Consider the following 16979-nt stretch of genomic DNA (forward strand, 5'->3'; position numbering starts at 1 on the left):
CTGTTTGCAAAGCTGCCAACGCATTATTTACAACACTGTGTGTGCACATGCACGCCGGGCCGCGTTAGTCATGTCCAACTCTTTGCAACCCTACAGACTAGCCCACCAGGCTCCTCTGTCCATGGGATTCTCCAGGCAAGAATACTGTAGTGTGTTGCCATTTCCTTCTCCAGGGGATCTTCATGACCTAGGGATCAAACCCACGTCTCTCGTGTTTCCTGCATCGGCAGGTGGGTTCTTTACCATTAGTGCCATTTGGGAAGCCAAATTTACAACACGAAATCTCACTTAAAGCTCAAAAATATTCCTCACTCTGGAAAGGAAAGATTTGAAGTAAGAGAAACTAGAAGTTCATGGGGAAACAGAAGCCCACATTTGGAAAAATATACCTATAATAATGGGCTTCCCTTGTGGCTCAGCTGGTAAAAAATCTGCCTGCAATGTGGGAGACCTGGGTTCAATCCCTGGGCTGGGAAGATCCCTTGGAGAATGGAAAGGCTACCCACTCCAGTATTCTGGCCTGGAGAATTCCATGGACTATTGCAAAGAGTTGGACATGACTGAGCAACTTTCATTTTCACCTGTAATAATGACTTTATTTATAGGTTTGTGATCTCCCTACAAGAATGGCTTAAAGTGGAGACTTTTCACTACTATGAAAAGATTATTCAAGAAATTGAACCATTTAAATAGATTTAGGATCGTCCATATTGATGCTGTGTAATACATTTGGGTGACATCTTTATTCCTTCTTTTACCTGAATGTTTAAAGTGTAATTTCTCTTAAAAAAATAAAATAGGATGTTATTATGTTCCTCCCATAATGAGAATCTCTTCCTTCTAGAGAGTAAGCATTTCAAAGCCTGATAACTCTACCAGTTATTTCATGTAAAAGACTGTTTGAACATGAATATGTATTCATATCAGGAATGTTATCGGCCGATAGTAATGTTTGGATTAATACTCACTGTCCTGGCTATGGAACTTTGGGAAGAAGTAGAAGCTTAATCTTAGACATTCACACAAGCCAGGTAAGTTTAGACAGCTGAGCATTTAGCCTATGAAACTGAAGCCAAGAAGAAGTTATGCCCAGAACATCAATCACAAACAGCTCTGATTCCAAGTTCTGCACAGCCTCAGACCCTGTCCCAGTGTACTGTTATGAAACTACACACAGACATCTCTCAAAAACTTCCCAATCCAAGGAACCAAGAAAAACACCCCTGGCAGACTTCCCCCACTTTATAATGAAACTGTTCTTTTAGCTAAAATTCACAACCAAGCAAAATTCTGCTAAATAAGGTGGCTATTTATTTGGGAGACAGTCTTTGCTGATTGCAAGACCTTGGAACATAGCTTTTTCTGGTTACTGATCCTTTCTACCCGTTTTACAATCTTCTACATAAATCTATAGTGTTTGGATAAATCAACTTTAAGCTAGCAGAGGCTAAACCAATTTGGTGTCCTTTCTGAGTATGCAGATTCAAATATTTGCTAATCCGGGAGAATTTTGTTGGGAGGTTTGAGGAGTATGGATTATGGCACACTGAAGGCAGCTGCCAGAGTCCACCAAAATGCAAGAGTCAACAGTTCAGATTGATGAAGTTGGTACCAGTCACCGTATTTGTAACAAAGATGGTACCAACTGTTTTATATTTATGCTGGCTTTGTAGTATCTCAAAGGTTAAAGCGGGCATTTATTTCCAGAAAAAAAAAAAAAGAAGAAGAAGGGAGGGAGAGGGGATGGACACAGTGTCTAATGTTTAATTTTTAGATGCATTGAGTAAAGCTTCCATTATTGGAAGGATTGGGGAGCTCTGCATTGTCAACCAGGCCAAAAGAAACTCAGAGGATTGTTGTGGTATTAGAGCCGGTCCAAGGTGCCAAAGTCAGACTAGGCCACTCTGGCCATAGGAAAGCCCTGAGTGGGAGTGTATGTAGGTCACTTACATGTTTTGAATTTAGACAGGCTGTATTTACACTCTCATTCTACAGTTAAGCTCTAAATGTTCTGAATTTTTTGTAACGTGCTTGTTTCCCAATATAAAGAATATTGCACCATCACCTTTGAACAATGCCCTTAGTGGTTCACCTTGGGGCCCTGCATGTTCAGTGGGGAGCAGGTGGGGAAGTAGTGGGTGCCTCTTCCTACTCTAGTGCATTTTACTCTGTTGGAAAATGTTTGAAGCTAAAAGCGAGTGAGGCTCAGGACTAAACAGAATCATTTTCTTAGACTTTCCTGGTGGTCCAGTGGTTAAGAATCCACCTGCCAATGCAGTGGACAGGGGTTCAATCCCTGGTCCAGGAAGATTCCACATGCTGTCGGGCAACTAACCCTGTGCATAACAGCTGCTTAAGCTTGCAAGCCTAGAGCCCATGCTCCACAACCAGAGAAAGCCTGTGTGCAGCCAGAAATACAGAAATAAGATAAATTTTTTAAAAGGAACCTTTTTCTAGTCATGCTCAATAACATTATTTTGCTGCAATGAAAAATAATTAACAAAAATAGAACTTATATAAGGCATCAAGTTTAATCCCACATGCATTTCTTGAACATCTATGGAGTGGGGAGCAGGAAAAGTAAGAGAGGAAGGCAAGAGACCCAGAGCTTCCCACGTGGCTCAGTGGTAAAGAATCCACCCGCCAATGCAGGAGATGTGGATTCAATCCCTGGGTCGGGAGGATCCCCTGGATAAAGAAATGGCAACCCCCTCCAGTATTCTTGCCTGAAAAATGCCATGGACAGAGGAGCCTGGTGGTTGCAGAGAGTCAGACACAACTTAGTGACTAAACAAGAACTAAGGGAACACACATTCCCGTGTTTGCCTGATGCTGTCCTGGTTCCCTTTCCTTCCCTGGAGCACATGGACACGCTTTTCCCCTCCAGGTTAGCTCTGCTAAAAGGCTCCCCTCTGTCTTATTCTCTGAAGACACACCCTCTACCTTCCCCATGCAAATACACATAGTGTCCATGGTATTCTCCAGGCACGAATACTGGAATGGGTTGCCATTTCCTTCCCCAGGGGATCTTCCTTCCCGACCCAGGGATCAAACCCTGGTCTCCTGCACTGCAGGCAGATTCTTTACCATCTGAGCCACCAGGGAAGCATATAACAGGAGGACCAGTTGTTTCCTGGAGAAACTTGTGCCTATCAGGAGCTCAGATCTAGGGAGGAGCCAAGTTAGCCACATCTTGAGTTCTGTGTTGGTTTTACCAGCTGCCGCTTCCAAATTCTTATTTAATGAGAGTATTTGCTTTTCCATAAACACATGTAAATTTCCCACCTCTTACTTGTCACAGCCAAAGAAAGCTCAGCAGTAATCAAGGAAGAAAGCGTATTTCAAAGGAATCACCACAACTGACAATATCTGTAAACAATGCAATTTCCGATTGCTCTGCCCTCTTGCAGGTTTACATTTATTTTCACTTAAATTTAGTTTCATTAAGCATTCTTTAGTTAAGAAAATCATGCTTATGGTAAAAATCGTGTACGTGTAGTTAATAAGATAATCGCAGCAACCTGAGAGATTCACTCCCTGTTTGAAACCCTCCAGTGGTTTCTCACGACCCATAGAATGAAATGCAAGGACCGGATGGGGCTTGACAAGCCCTTCAGAATCCAGCCCCTTTTTCTTCTTCACCCCCTCCCCCTCCCCTCCTCCCCACGTCCCTTATATTGCAGCCACATTGACCTCTGATAACCCATCTCTGCTTCTCCTCTGCCCCTCTGCATGGCGCATCCTTTCCCCCGATCCGCACTTCTTCTGGTTACTCTGGCCTTGGCACATGTGTCCCTCTGCAGAAGTGACTTCCCTGCCCATCCAGGCCCGTGCTGCCCACCTCTACTGCTTCCTTCACTTACATCACCATTCATACTGCTGTGCCCCTGATCCCTCTCTGAAAGGACTCTATTGCCTCCTGGTTTTCTGTCTCCCCTCTGGAATATAAGCTCCAGGAGGGCTGGGCTCATGGCCATTTTCTTTACAGTCTGTGCTCAGCACTTAGACAAGGGCCTGGCACACTGCGGGTGCTCAGTAAATATTGGTATGATGGGATGAAGGGTGGTTACGAAAAAGAAATAATGATTAGAGTCGTGTTTGCCGTGGTCTTGGGAACCAGCAAGTGGAAGTTTCCTTCCTCTAGCTCCCCATCCTCCTCACAAAATATAAAGGAAAACAGTTTCATCTATGCTGTTCTATCTTGACTATAGTAAAGATCTGCGGTTACAGTGAATTCAGTAAATCATAGCCACCTGGGTACAGAGTTGTTTTGTTGTTGTTAAGTCTCTGAGCCGTGTCCGACTCTTTTTGTGACCCCTTGACTGTTGCCTGCCAGGCTCCTCTGTTCATGGGGTTTTCCAGGCAAGAATATTGGAGAAGGTTGCCATTTCCTTCTCCAGGGGATCTTGCCCACCCAGGGATCCAACTTGTGTCTCCTGCATTGGCAGGCGGATTCTTTACCACTGAGCCACCAGGGAAGCCTGAGTACAAAGTAGTTCCTCCGTAAATGTTTGTTCAGTATAGAACATAAATATTTTCTCTGTCTCCTCTTTCAGGTTGTCCTTGCTGGAAGGAACAATGAATTGGCATTTCCCCTTCTTCCTGGTGGCCTCCGTGACGTTGCCCTCTGTGTGCTCCCAGTTCAACCCTCTGTCTCTGGAGGAACTCGGCTCCGACACGGGCATCCAGGTTTTCAATCAGATCGTCAAGTCCCAGCCTCATGACAACATCATCATTTCTCCGCACGGGATCGCGTCTGTCCTGGGGATGCTACAGCTGGGAGCCGACGGCAGGACCAAGAAGCAGCTCACCACGGTGATGAGATACGGCGTGAACGGTGCGTGTGTCTGGGCCTGGCTGTGCAGGTGTCCCGGGCAGTAGGGCCCCTTGCTCAGCCGGGAGGGGTCTCGCTAGTGCCCCCTGCGCCTGAGGACCAGCCTCCTCTAAGGACCAGTGGCAATGCTGGGGCTCCAGAGAGTTGGGCTCTGGGCTTTGCTCTGCAGCTGTGGGGTTACAGGCAGGCACTTGGTCTCTGGATGCTCCTGTTTTCTCATCTCAAACAAAACTTCCCATCTGCCCCACCCCCATGGTGTACAGGGCTCAGAATGCAATGTGGCTGTGAATATGCTTTTAAATCCATAAGCTTGGGGAGGTGGGTGGCTGTGACCATGGAGGGCAGCAGCAGGGAGCCTTGTGCTAGGGAATCCATCTGCGTCTTCACTGGTGGTGGACACATGCGTCTCCATGGGGGGTGAAATTGCCAAGAGCTGCACACACACACGCACACCCCACATGCATGCATGTAAAGCAAGTGCATGGGAGACTGGCCCAGTGGCAGTTTTCTGGTTGTGGATCTGTATCCTGCCATCATGCAAGATACTATCACTGGGAAATTCAAGTGAAAGGTAGAAATATACAGGGGAAAATATATGGTTTTGCAACTTCCTGTGACGCTATCACTATTGCAAAATAAAAAGCTTGATTTCTTTTTCAAGTAAGGCCCAATAGGAATGGTTTCATTTTCTTGAAAGAAAACCCTGTTTGAATTACCTGTAAACTTAGGAGCTTACATCTCCAAGCGTTGTCACTCAGCCTTAGCTCAGGTTTTCTTACCCGAGTCTCCATCCACCATCTCCTCCAGGGCATGGGGTATAAGGGGCAGCGCTGGTCTTTGGCATCAGCGGATACTGTGACCTTGAACAATTCTTTTCTCACGTCTGGTTCTTGGTTGCTTTATTGGGAAGTGAAGGTGCTTTCCCACCCACATTCTTCTGCTCCTACTTGCCATCAGGTTCTAGGAATCTTGACCCTGTTGACAGTCAGAGCAGAGGAGAGAGATGGGGGTTTGGGAGCTTGAGCGCCTCCCTCTGCACCTCAGCTTGATTCTTGTCTAAGCAGCCTCCTCTGGGGCCACCAGCCCCAGAGGCCTACCCACGCCCGCCCTCCCACGCTGGCCCTCACTCTTGTTTACACAGCGTGAAACCTCCTCTTGAGTTTGCAGTTCGTTCACCTGTTGGAAGCACAGGAGGACTAAATGCTTGGAACACACTGTGCTGCCCTTGTTGGAAGCCCACAGAAGTCTTGGTGATTTATAACTTCAGAGCAAACCACCCATAGGGTTCCTGGCCTCTCCCAGGGCCGGCCAGGCCCTGCCAGCCAACACCATTTTAAAAGAGCAACTAGATTCTTGTTTGTTTTCCCGGCAAGCCACATCCATGTCAGGTAGTATTTCTAAAGTTGACATATCGGTCTGTGGGCAACCTCCCCTGACCCAAAGTCGCTCGCTGTCAGTTCACAGGACAGACTCATCCGGGGGAGCCCGGGTGGGCTGTCAGGCCCTGGTTTGGGCTCAGCCTCTGGGAACTCAGGATGGCGGTACGTGGGTTGTGAAGGGAGGTGAAGCAATCCAGGGCAGGGGAGGAGGACCTGCCCTGACCTTTTCTGAGGAGGGGGCCGGGGCCGGTGGAGGAGGCCATGCAGCTGGAAGGAACGAGTGCCAGGATTGGGCCCTGACGGCGGCTGGTCCCTTCATCATACAGGGGGCCTGCCCGCTCCTGCTGGGCCCACCTCTCAGAACCCACGAGGGGTGGGGTCCCCAGAGGCCTTACAAAGGGCCAGATCGTGGGGCTCTCACCTGCCCTCTTCCAGAGTGACCGTCAAGGTGACCCTGCTGGTTGTTTTAGAACAGTGTCATTTTGAAAGGACCCCAAGTGAGTTAGACTGTGAGTCAAGCTCTCTTGTAGGCATGCATTTCATCCTCTATGACTTCTTTCCCTCTTTTCCATGCCCTGAAACCAAATGGAGCGCATACAAGTCGCTTGTGTACAATAAAGCTTAGAGAAAAGTGAAAAGTGAAGTCGCTCAGTCGTGTCCAACTCTTTGTGACCCCCATGGACTGTAGCCTACCAGGCTCTTCCGTCCATGGGATTTTCCAGGCAAGAGTACTGGAGTGGGTTTCCATTTCCTCCTCCAGGAGATCTTCCCAGCCCAGGGATTGAACCCGGGTCTCCCGGATTGTAGGCAGATGCTTTACCGTCTGAGCCACCAGGAAGGCAAAAATAAAGCTTATGTCACCATAAAATGAATCCCCTTTGTGAGCTTGGTATCAAGTAAAAATCACATTGTTCTTGGATGGTGGCGCATGGCAGTTTTTCATACTCTTTCTGATGTTTCTTGATACCTTTTTTTTTTTTTTTAAATGGAGACAAGAAATTGAACTATTAAATTTTTGTCAGGGAAGGAAATAGCGCTTCAGAAGAGAGACAGATTAGGAGAGTCCTTGGGCTGATTCCCCCATGGGCGCATAACTGACCAGGGGGTCCAGTCTCCCTGTTGGCCTGGTGCCAGGAACCTCTGCCAGGAGAGTGAGGTCTACACGGGGGAGGTGCGGAGCAGCCCAGGGAGATGCCTGCTTTCAGGCAAGACGTACAGTTGATCTCGTGTGTCTGTGTGCTCAGTCATGTCTGATACTTTGCGATCCATGGACTGACTGTAGCCCGCCAGACTCCTCTGTCCATGGGATTTCCCAGGCAAGAATACTGGAGTGGCTTGCCATTTCCTTCTCCAGGAGATCTTCCCAACTCAGGGATTGAACTTGCATCTCCTGCATTGGCAGGCAGATTCTTTACCACTGAGCCATCTGGGAAGCCCGCAGTTGATCTTGAGGGGTTGTTAACAGTTACATATCATTTTCCACCCTCCTCTCTTTTCTTAACAGGAGGCCACTGAAAAATCAGATGATTTAGTCTCTTGCTCCTCATACTCATCTTTTTTATTATACTGTTCTTATTTTCCATATTCTAGATGATATTTAAAAAAAAAAGGAAAGCCTTGAATTCTTATGGAAATATCTCTGCATTTTCTCCTTTCTGCTTCAGGAGTCGGTAAGATGTTAAAGAAGATCAACAAGGCCATTGTCTCCAAGAAGAATAAAGACATCGTGACGGTGGCCAATGCCGTCTTTGTGAAGAACGACTCTAAGATGGAAGTGCCCTTTGTCACGAGGAACAAGGACGTGTTCCAGTGTGAAGTCCGGAATGCGAACTTCGAGGACCCGGCCTCCGCCTGTGCGTCCATCAACGCGTGGGTCAGGAATGAGACGCAGGGTGAGTGGCCACGGGTCCCGGGGCGAGTGGGGGTGGCTTTCTGCTTTGTGGACAAAGGCGTGAGTTAGGCTCTGAGACCCTACCTGCGGTCAGTGAGTCCAGCGGCCTCTCCGTGCTGAAAGCCCTGGACCCCACTGACTGCACCGTCCTCTCCCTCTTAGCAGCCCCACGGCTCAGTCTTCTTCCTTCCCTTTTCCTGCTGTGGGCACAGCTCGTCCCCCCCCCCCCCCCCACCCCCGGGACTTGTCTCCCTGTGGCTCAGGGACCAGGGCAGAATACAGCTCCAAGGATTCTCTTTCTTCCTCGATGCATCTCATCTCCAGGTCCCTGCCCCCAGGCTCTTGTCTGTTCTGCAGATTTTTTTTTGCTCATTTCTTCCTGCTTGTATATTTGCATCCCCCTTGCCCAGAATGTGCTTCTCGGCCTGTAAGGTTCAGGATTGAGCCCTCCCAACACCCTCTTGCCTCTCTTTATTGAAGTATAGTTGATGTACAGTATTATATAAGGTACGGGTGTACAGTGTAGCGATTCACGGGTTTTAGAGGTTGCACTCCGTGTACGGTTATTACAGAATATTAGCTATATGCCCGTGCTGCACAATACATCCTTGTAGTGTATTTTCTACATAATAGTTTGGACCTCTCAGCCGCCTGCCCCTGTGTTGCCTCTCTCCTCCCCTTCCTCCCCTCTCGCCTCTGTCATCGCAGGAAGTAGGTGTGTTGGTGGGTTGTGGTTGGCATGTGCTTACACAACCGTGCCCTTCATTAGACAGAGCACGTCCACCATGATGGTCATTTGTGCATGTGTATCCCTTCCCCTGTGAAACTGAAGAAATGTCTAACATCAGTGCTTTTAGCCTGTTCATTGTGAAGTGCAGTTTCAGGGGAAACATTCAGGAGATGGGATAGGTACAGAACAGAGAAAAGTTAAGGCTAGAAACAGAGATTTGGAAACCGTCTTTCACAAAGAGGGGGGTTAAGGTCATGAGAGTGGAAGCAAAAGAGAGTCAAGAAGGAGAATAAGCCCAAAGAGGAACCCCGGTCACACCTCTCAAAGCATGGTTCCAGCCCCAGAATGGCCCAGGGCATGTGTTTAGAATTCTGATCGCTGGACCCCTAGTCTGCTGAGGCGGAGGCTTTGAGGCAGGGGCCTAGCCTTCTTCACTAAAAGTTCTCCCCTAGTCTCCCTCTAAACTTGTCAAGGCAAACATTTGCAAACCACATGAGGGGCTAGAAAAGATGCTCTGGAGGGTGGAGGAAAGCCAGGGTGGTGTTGGTAAACCCATGCCACCCCTTCTTAACAGGACCCTGCATGGTGCAACCTAGGCTCCCTTCCTGAAACCACGAAATGATCAGGAGACCAGCGAGTGGGTGGGGATTAGTGTGATTTCTGAGCCTGTAGGACTGAGAACAGAGGCAGGAAGCTGATGGCACTCAGATGTGGAGTGGCTGTGTGATGTGACATGTCAGATCCCACCTAGTCTTCTCCTCTGCTGTGTCCTGGGAGCAGTAAGTCCCTCAGGATGCCGCCCGACAGTTTCAGACCACTTTGAACACACACTGACTCGATGCATTGCTCATAGCATCTGGGGAAAGGAAAGCAGTAAGGCTAAACAAGTGCTCTTCAATCCTGCAGACCTAACTCCTGCTGTCAAAAAAAAAAAGATTTTCATACTCTTTTGAAGTGAAATGCCTGGCTCCTGTAACCTATGCACACATACATAAATTTTAAAAAATTAATATAATGCCAAAAATACTAGGAAAAACAAAAGTAGTTTATGGATGTAGTTCAAAAGGTAAACCCTTGGGTATAGCCACCCCTGAATATGCAACAGAATCTTAGAATAAGAATTGACATGGGAATTGACATTCACACTGACTGTGAATTGACAGCCACAAAAGCAGACTGCGTCAGGCCCGCTCTGCTGGTGACACAGAAACCACAGGCTGTGTTACCATCACTGATGCAGTTTTTTTCTAAAACCCTGCAAAACTCTTTGTAAATTTCCGACCAAAACAAGTACAGGCTCCTCTTGGTTTGCATGGTCATCACTTTCCCGGCAAATTCAGTGTCCATCAACAGTATGCAAAATATATGGCAGAAACCAACACCCTACTGTAAAGCGGTTATCCTCCAGGTAAAAATCAATTATTCAAAAAAATACTTTGTGTTTACAAGCAAGAAAAGTGAGGTTCTGGGCTCAGATGACCTTGAGCAGGTTTCTCAGCAACATGACTCTGCAGTGGAGTGTTGGAAAGTTATGCAGGAAGCAGGACTGTTCATTGCATGGGACTGTTTTGAACATTACAAGACAGGAAGCATCTCTGGTCACTGTCCACTCAGCCAGAAACACTCCTACAGATTTTCAGACGGCCCCACTCAGAGGCACTTGGCTACATGCGAGGTCTCAGCGAGACACTGGAGGTGAATCAGTCTGCCTGTGGAAGACTACCATGTGGAGATGACCGATCCTGCCCTGCAGAGGGTGGGGGAAACTTTCCAGTGTGCCAGGGATATGGTGACGGCTTGCCTGGGACACCCTCTCTATGGCCTCGGACCCAACCAGGCGGGCCCCCTCCCAGTCTCTCGGCCATCCTGTCTCCAATCACAGACACCCCCTTGCATCCTGCTTCCTGGAATGCTTTCTCTCCCGATAGCCCCTGGCCTGTTCATTTCACACTGTCTCACGAATGGCATAGGCCTTACAAGCAGTAAGTAGTTTGAATATCAGTTCTGCCACCTACTGGCCGTGTAACATCAGCCTGGTTACTTAAACTCCCTGTGCCTCAGCATCCTCCTCTGTAAAATGGGGAGATGATATAATAGCAGAACCGGAACTTTCCCGATGTCCAGTGATTGGGACTTACTGCTTTCCCTGCCAAGGATATGGGTTTGATCCCTGGTGGGGGAACTAAGATCTTTCCAGCCTTACGGTGCAGCCAAAAAAGGAAAAACTGAAGGAAAAAAAAAAAAAAAAAGACAGTGGTACCTATTAGAATTCTTATAATGACATTAAGGCTGTTATGGGAATGTGAATAATGCTCATAAGGCAATTTAACTTTGGAAATGATGTTTGGTGAATGTGAACTATTTTTATAGTTGTGGACTCAAGTAATGCTTCCTCAAGGAGCCCACCCATCCCTGATCTCACTGACCAGATTGGAGCCCCCTCTTACTTGCCTTTACATCCTTAAGTATTCATACTTTCACTGCAGGCTATTTATTACAATTGTATTTCCAAGTCACTTATGTCAGCCTCCACCTCCCTCTAATCTATAGCTTTTTGAGGGGCAGGGTTTATTTTTATTTTGTTTTCTTACCTAAAAGAATTCCTGGCACATGGTAAGCAGGCATCAAAGAATGAATGCATGGATAGGTGGATAGATGATGGATGCATGTTCATGACAATTATTGATGACAGGTCCCTCCTTGCCTCTAAACCATGCATTTTTTTTCTTATTTCTTTGTGCTCCCTTATTATATCTTAGTTCTACCAGTAGCAGTGTTCTTGTTTAGTTGCTAGGTTGTATCTGACCCTTTTGTGACCCCCACGGACTGTAGCCCACTAGGCTCCTCTGTCCCTGGGATTTGCTAGGTGAGAATACTGGAGTGGGTTGCCATTTCCTTCTCCAGGGGAACTTCCTGACCCAGGGATTGAACCTGTGTCTCCTGCATTGGCAGGCGGATTCTGTACCACTGAGCCAGCCTAAACCTAGTGGCAGTAAGAGGCTTTATCTGTCTCAGGACAAAGGGCAGAAGCGGTTGCTTCAGACTCTTGGTGTGCACCGACAGAAGAGTGAACGTAGAGTCTTAGGTGTAATTTTTCAATAATCAATGACGGGGTGCTTGCTCTTGTGCAGCTCACAGTTTCGTTGAGGGAGACAGATGTTACATTTGGCTAGAATAAAGTGCTGCAGTGTAACGATAGTGCTGAGCATTGGGTTTTATGAAAACTCCTGGGAGATGGGAGGAGGGTCAGACAAGAGTTATAAGAAGAGGGGACCATTGAGCTGTATCTCAAAGGTATGTAGGAGTTGTACTGGATGGATAATGGTCCCAGCGAAGGCAACACACAGCTATTTAGAAACCAACTCGCTGGAGCACAGAATTCTCACTTCCTTCCCACAGGATCCAGTGTTCACAGAGGCCCCTTGCACTGAAAGATGGCTATTTATAGCGCTTGTGCTCTCCTTGCAGATCCTGCTATAAGGGGGCGTTGGCGCCCCCTGGTGTAAGTAAAGAGCAGTGATGACACTGACTTACTGAGAACCCTGCGGGTCAAGGTATATCCATCCTGGTGTGCTTCTTTACCATGACTCACACGAACATCTGTTTATTGTCCATCTGAGTCTTCTTGAGCTTCATTTAAAAGGACTTAAAGCTCTCTCTGCTGAATTAGATTGTCTTGCTTCTTCAGAAGCTGTTGGTTTTATTCCCCCCGTTTAATGTATTGTAACAGGCATTTATATTAGGTACTTTTTGGATTAAAAGCTACAGTGAACTCCTTTTTAATAGTTTTGGTATTAGTGATCTCTCTTAAACCTGTACACACTCACAGAGACAGATGTACACACACACACAGGTGCACACACACACCAACACACAGTTGAATCTTTAAAATCCAAGCAAAAGGAACCTAAATGAAAATCCAAAGCTTCAGGCAGAGATAGCACTTGAGGGAGATCTTCATGCATTCACAAGAGCATCCTGAAACCACTCCGGCACAAACAAGCTGGACCATCCCAATGTCTTGCGAAGAGCTCTTCCTTAACAAATAGTTCTTCCGTACAGACAGACCCTGGTTCTTTTTAATCTCTGTAATATGAGCCTAGACGGATCCCTGGCCCATCAATATAGATAACGATTTTAGTCATACCTCTTCTTTAAGTAGCTTTGTAATAACCAGGGATTCCAAACTAATGCTCCACATTCCTAAAATCTTAAGAGAAATTAAGTGTTTAGCTTTGATAACATTGGATGGGCTGAAATGTTCCTTTATTTTTAACTGGGATTAAATCAACCCAAGAGTTAAAATAAATCAGCATGATACCAGTTTATCTTGTACCAACCAAAAGCCCTCAATGGCAGCCATATGTGTCAGTTATTATCAACCACAGAAATGAATTAATGAGTATAGCTTATGCGGATAAGTAAAATGTCTTAAAACAGAGGGCTTGCCTGGGAAATCCCATGGATGGAGGAGCCTGGTAGGCTACAATCCATGGGGTCACAAAGAGTCGGACACGACTGAGCGACTTCACTTTCTTTCACTTTCATAGGGAATTAGTTATAAAATAATTTTTTTCAGTGTTCTTGTCTTGTGCTTTTATCAGACATATTCCTTTGATTATTTTTGATATTATAAGTGGGTTTGTTCTCATTTTATTTTTTAATTGGTCATTGTGAGTATACAGAAACAGATACAGATTTTTAGTATGTTGCTCTTATATCCTACAACTTTAAAAGAATTTCTTGATGAAAAGTTTGGTGACTCTAAATAGAGGGTCTCTGAATTCTTTTCTAGTTCACTGATTTTTAATTTTTTTTCAGCTTTTAATTTTTAGTGAGGAAAACAATTAGAAGGACAAGAGGATATTGTGAAAGGTCTTTTAAAAATCGTTGAATCTTAAAACGTGTTAGATTTTTTCATTCCCCCTGCTCCCTCAGCTGCCTTTGCCCGCTAATGGATGGCCTAAGTATCCTCCATGTCTGTTCTCTGCCTGCACAGGAATGATCGACAATCTGCTGTCCCCAGATCTTCTCAACAGCGCCCTCACCAGACTGGTCCTGGTCAACGCAGTATATTTTAAGGGTTTGTGGCGATCACGGTTTCTGCCTGAGAACACCAAGAAGCGCACGTTTGTGGCAGCTGACGGGAAGTCCTACCAAGTGCCCATGCTGGCCCAGCTCTCTGTGTTCCGCTGCGGTAAGTTCACGCCGGGTGAGGCTGTGTTCTAGAATGTGCCAGCCGTGGAAAGGCCCTCAAGCGCTGTCACTAACTTCAGGAGCAGTCTGCCTTTTTATTTTTTAAAAAGCACAGGGGAGGGGAGGGCAGGATTTTTTTAAAAGCTCATGGTACGTCTTGGCATTATTTACAAAGGTTATGTGCTATGGGCTTTCCTGGTGGCTCAGTGGTAAAGAATCCGCCTGCCACTGCAGGAGACATGGGTTTGATCCCAGGGTCGTGGATATCCCCTGGAGAAGGAAATGGCAACCCCCTCCAGTATTCTTGCCTGGAAATCCCATGGACAGAGGAGCCTGGTGGGCTACAGTCCGTGGGGTCCTGAAAGTGTGGGACACCACTTGGTGACTAAACAGCAACATGTATTAGTATGTAACACATGCACCCCTTTTAGGTTGAAATTTAAAGATAAAAGGGCAATTTAGGACATAAGAAGTATAAATGGACAGTAAACATATGAATGCATTGTCAACTCATCATTAGCAATCTTACATTACCAAATTAAAAATGAAAGTAAAAATTAGATTCCTTTTCCACTGATCAGATTAGCAGAAATTGCAAAGGTTGACAAGGCCAGCCCAGTCATGACTCTGGTGTGGAGGCACATGGGTGAGTGCTGTGGGGGTGGGGTGGGGGGCTGTGGTCTGAATTTTCTAGAAGCTGTGCCCCAACAGTTTCACACCAAGGAATTTATAATCTGAAGATAACCACACACTGGCAAACAAATAGAAACTATACACGTACAGGTAGTGGAACACACAGGACAATTAGATTTATGTAAGTAGAAAGTTATATAATATGTGGTTGATTTCAGAAAACAAGTTACAGAACAGCAGATGCTGTTTCATCTCGTTTATGTAAAATACTTGCTATATATTCATACAGTCATGTCTATCTGAAGAAAAGCTATTTTGTTTCAGATCAGTATTTGTACATTCTAATAAACCAAATTGGAGAGGGCCTCACTGTATATTTCTATTGCTGAAAAATAACGAATAAGTCAGTAACGATTCAAATGCAAGGCTTCTGTAGACGTTCCCATGAAGATGAAAATGTTTGTATTCGTAGGAATTTCTTGAACATATAGGATGTTTCCTGGGAGGGAGTTATATCTCCAGGTGGCTTCTCAATTAAGAACTAATTTATCTAAGAATATGTGTGTGCTTTACAGAAAGTGAGACAAATGCATTCTGATGGTCCACAGTGTGGGGGATCTATTCCCCGCCTTCTCTGATTCATGTTCTCGCTCTTCCCCTCACTTCTGAGCCCCCAGGAGGCCGCATCAGTGGGTTTCCTTGCCCCTGGGTTTCCTGTTGGTTGGCTGATGGGGTGAACCAGCAGGCGGTGGAGTAAAGGGGGAGAGAGGGGTCAGGCATTGGCACCCCAGCGCTCTCCCTGCATCACCAGGGCACCTCATCCCTCCAGGCAAGGTCTCCCGCTGTCAGGACCTGCCCAAGGGCCCTTTGTCTCTGGGCCACCAACCCCTCCCCTTGGCCCTCCCCACCTAGGGCTGGTAGTGGCGCTGAGGTTTGTGGCCCAGGGTACCATCCTATGACTCCTCTGTGTTCTCCCCTTGCTTTATAAATGGTCCCTCCATGAAACTTAATTGCCCCTGTTTGGTGTCCTGCCTGTTAGCTGTTGGACCCTGACTCACCTGTGCTGAATTCAGAGCAGACCATGAAGGTCCCGCTGGTCCCGTTTTCTCCCAAGTCAACACTGCAAGTGGCCCGGGGCCGTCTTTCCTGCTCCACTTTCTGCACTTGGGGTTGGAACCCAAGGCCTTCCATGGACCATGCAGCAGAGTCCAGTAGCATTGTCTGTTCCTAGGCTCCCCTCTTTGGCTGGCAAGGCAGCTTTTCGTGGAAAGAGGGGGCCAGTTTGTCTTGTGAAGAAAGCCCAGTAGTCCATGGTGGCCGCAGGCAGGGCTTTGTTTTCATGACAGTAGACCGCCCAGCGGGTCACCCATTTTCTGCCTGTCTCATCACTGTCTGACCCACATGACCAGCCAGGGTTAGGAGGCAGGCTGTCCTGGCAGCTGGTCACTCACATGGCCTCTGGTGCCTGCTGCCCAGCTTCTTGTGGGCCTCAGCCAAGCTGAGCCATCCTTGATCACTTTGCTGGAACATTGCTGTTCCATTTACCCATTTATCAGCCTTCCTGACTTTTCACCCGAGATCTCAAGGTCTCTGAGAGGATTTACTTAGTAAAACAGTAAGGGAGAGGATGGAAATAAGAGGGGAAAACCCTTCTGACTTAAGTTCCATAAACTGTAAGTACTTTGAGGGCAGAAGTTTTTCCATTAAAAAAAAAGCCTTAAAATTAGTGGAAGTATATTTCACACTCATTGCAAAATCTTCAAACATAACAGTATATAAGGTAGAAAAAAAATATTCCCCGATAATCCCCTTTCCAGTATAAAAACTCCTATTAAGTGCTTGGTGTATCATTTGAGACCTTTTCTGTGGGTATATAAAATGTCTGCAACTTTTTGCATACATGGGATTACACTATAATTTCTATTCGGTAATCTGTTTTATTAGACAATCTCCCTTGGAAAACTTTATGTCACGTCTTTGGATCTGCTTGATCCTTTTATCAGCTACATAGCATTCCGCATATCATAGTATCCTCTGGATGGCCATTTACTTTTCTCCTGTAACAACACTAGAATGAGCATTCTTGTACATGAATCTTTAGATGTTTGTGTTGGAACTGCTGGAGATAATTTCCTTGAGAATTCCCTGGTGGTTCAGTGGTTAGGACGCTGCACTTCCACTGCCAGGGCCCTGGGTGTGATTCCTGGTCAGGGAACTAAGATTCCGCAAACCATGCAGCATGGCCAAATGAATAAATGAATAAAGGTAATTTCCTTGGATAGGAATTGCTGAGTCAACGTTGTTAACAACTTTTTT

At 46.4% G+C, this 16979-nt stretch overlaps 1 protein-coding gene across 1 annotated transcript in view; it reads left to right on the forward strand.

Annotated features, from left to right (window-relative positions):
• SERPINE2 (serpin family E member 2) overlaps nucleotides 1-16979 on the forward strand; it is a 68489-nt gene that overhangs the window by 34156 nt on the left and 17354 nt on the right. The window contains exons 2-4 of the mRNA XM_040228478.1: nucleotides 4557-4837; nucleotides 7878-8105; nucleotides 13834-14031. Coding sequence (XP_040084412.1) covers nucleotides 4579-4837; nucleotides 7878-8105; nucleotides 13834-14031 — 685 coding nt within the window. The 5' untranslated portion in view covers nucleotides 4557-4578. The remainder of the gene's footprint in view (nucleotides 1-4556; nucleotides 4838-7877; nucleotides 8106-13833; nucleotides 14032-16979) is intronic.

The sequence above is a fragment of the Oryx dammah genome, unplaced genomic scaffold (genome assembly GCF_014754425.2).
Source record: "Oryx dammah isolate SB20612 unplaced genomic scaffold, SCBI_Odam_1.1 HiC_scaffold_27, whole genome shotgun sequence".
Taxonomy (NCBI): Eukaryota; Metazoa; Chordata; class Mammalia; order Artiodactyla; family Bovidae; genus Oryx; species Oryx dammah.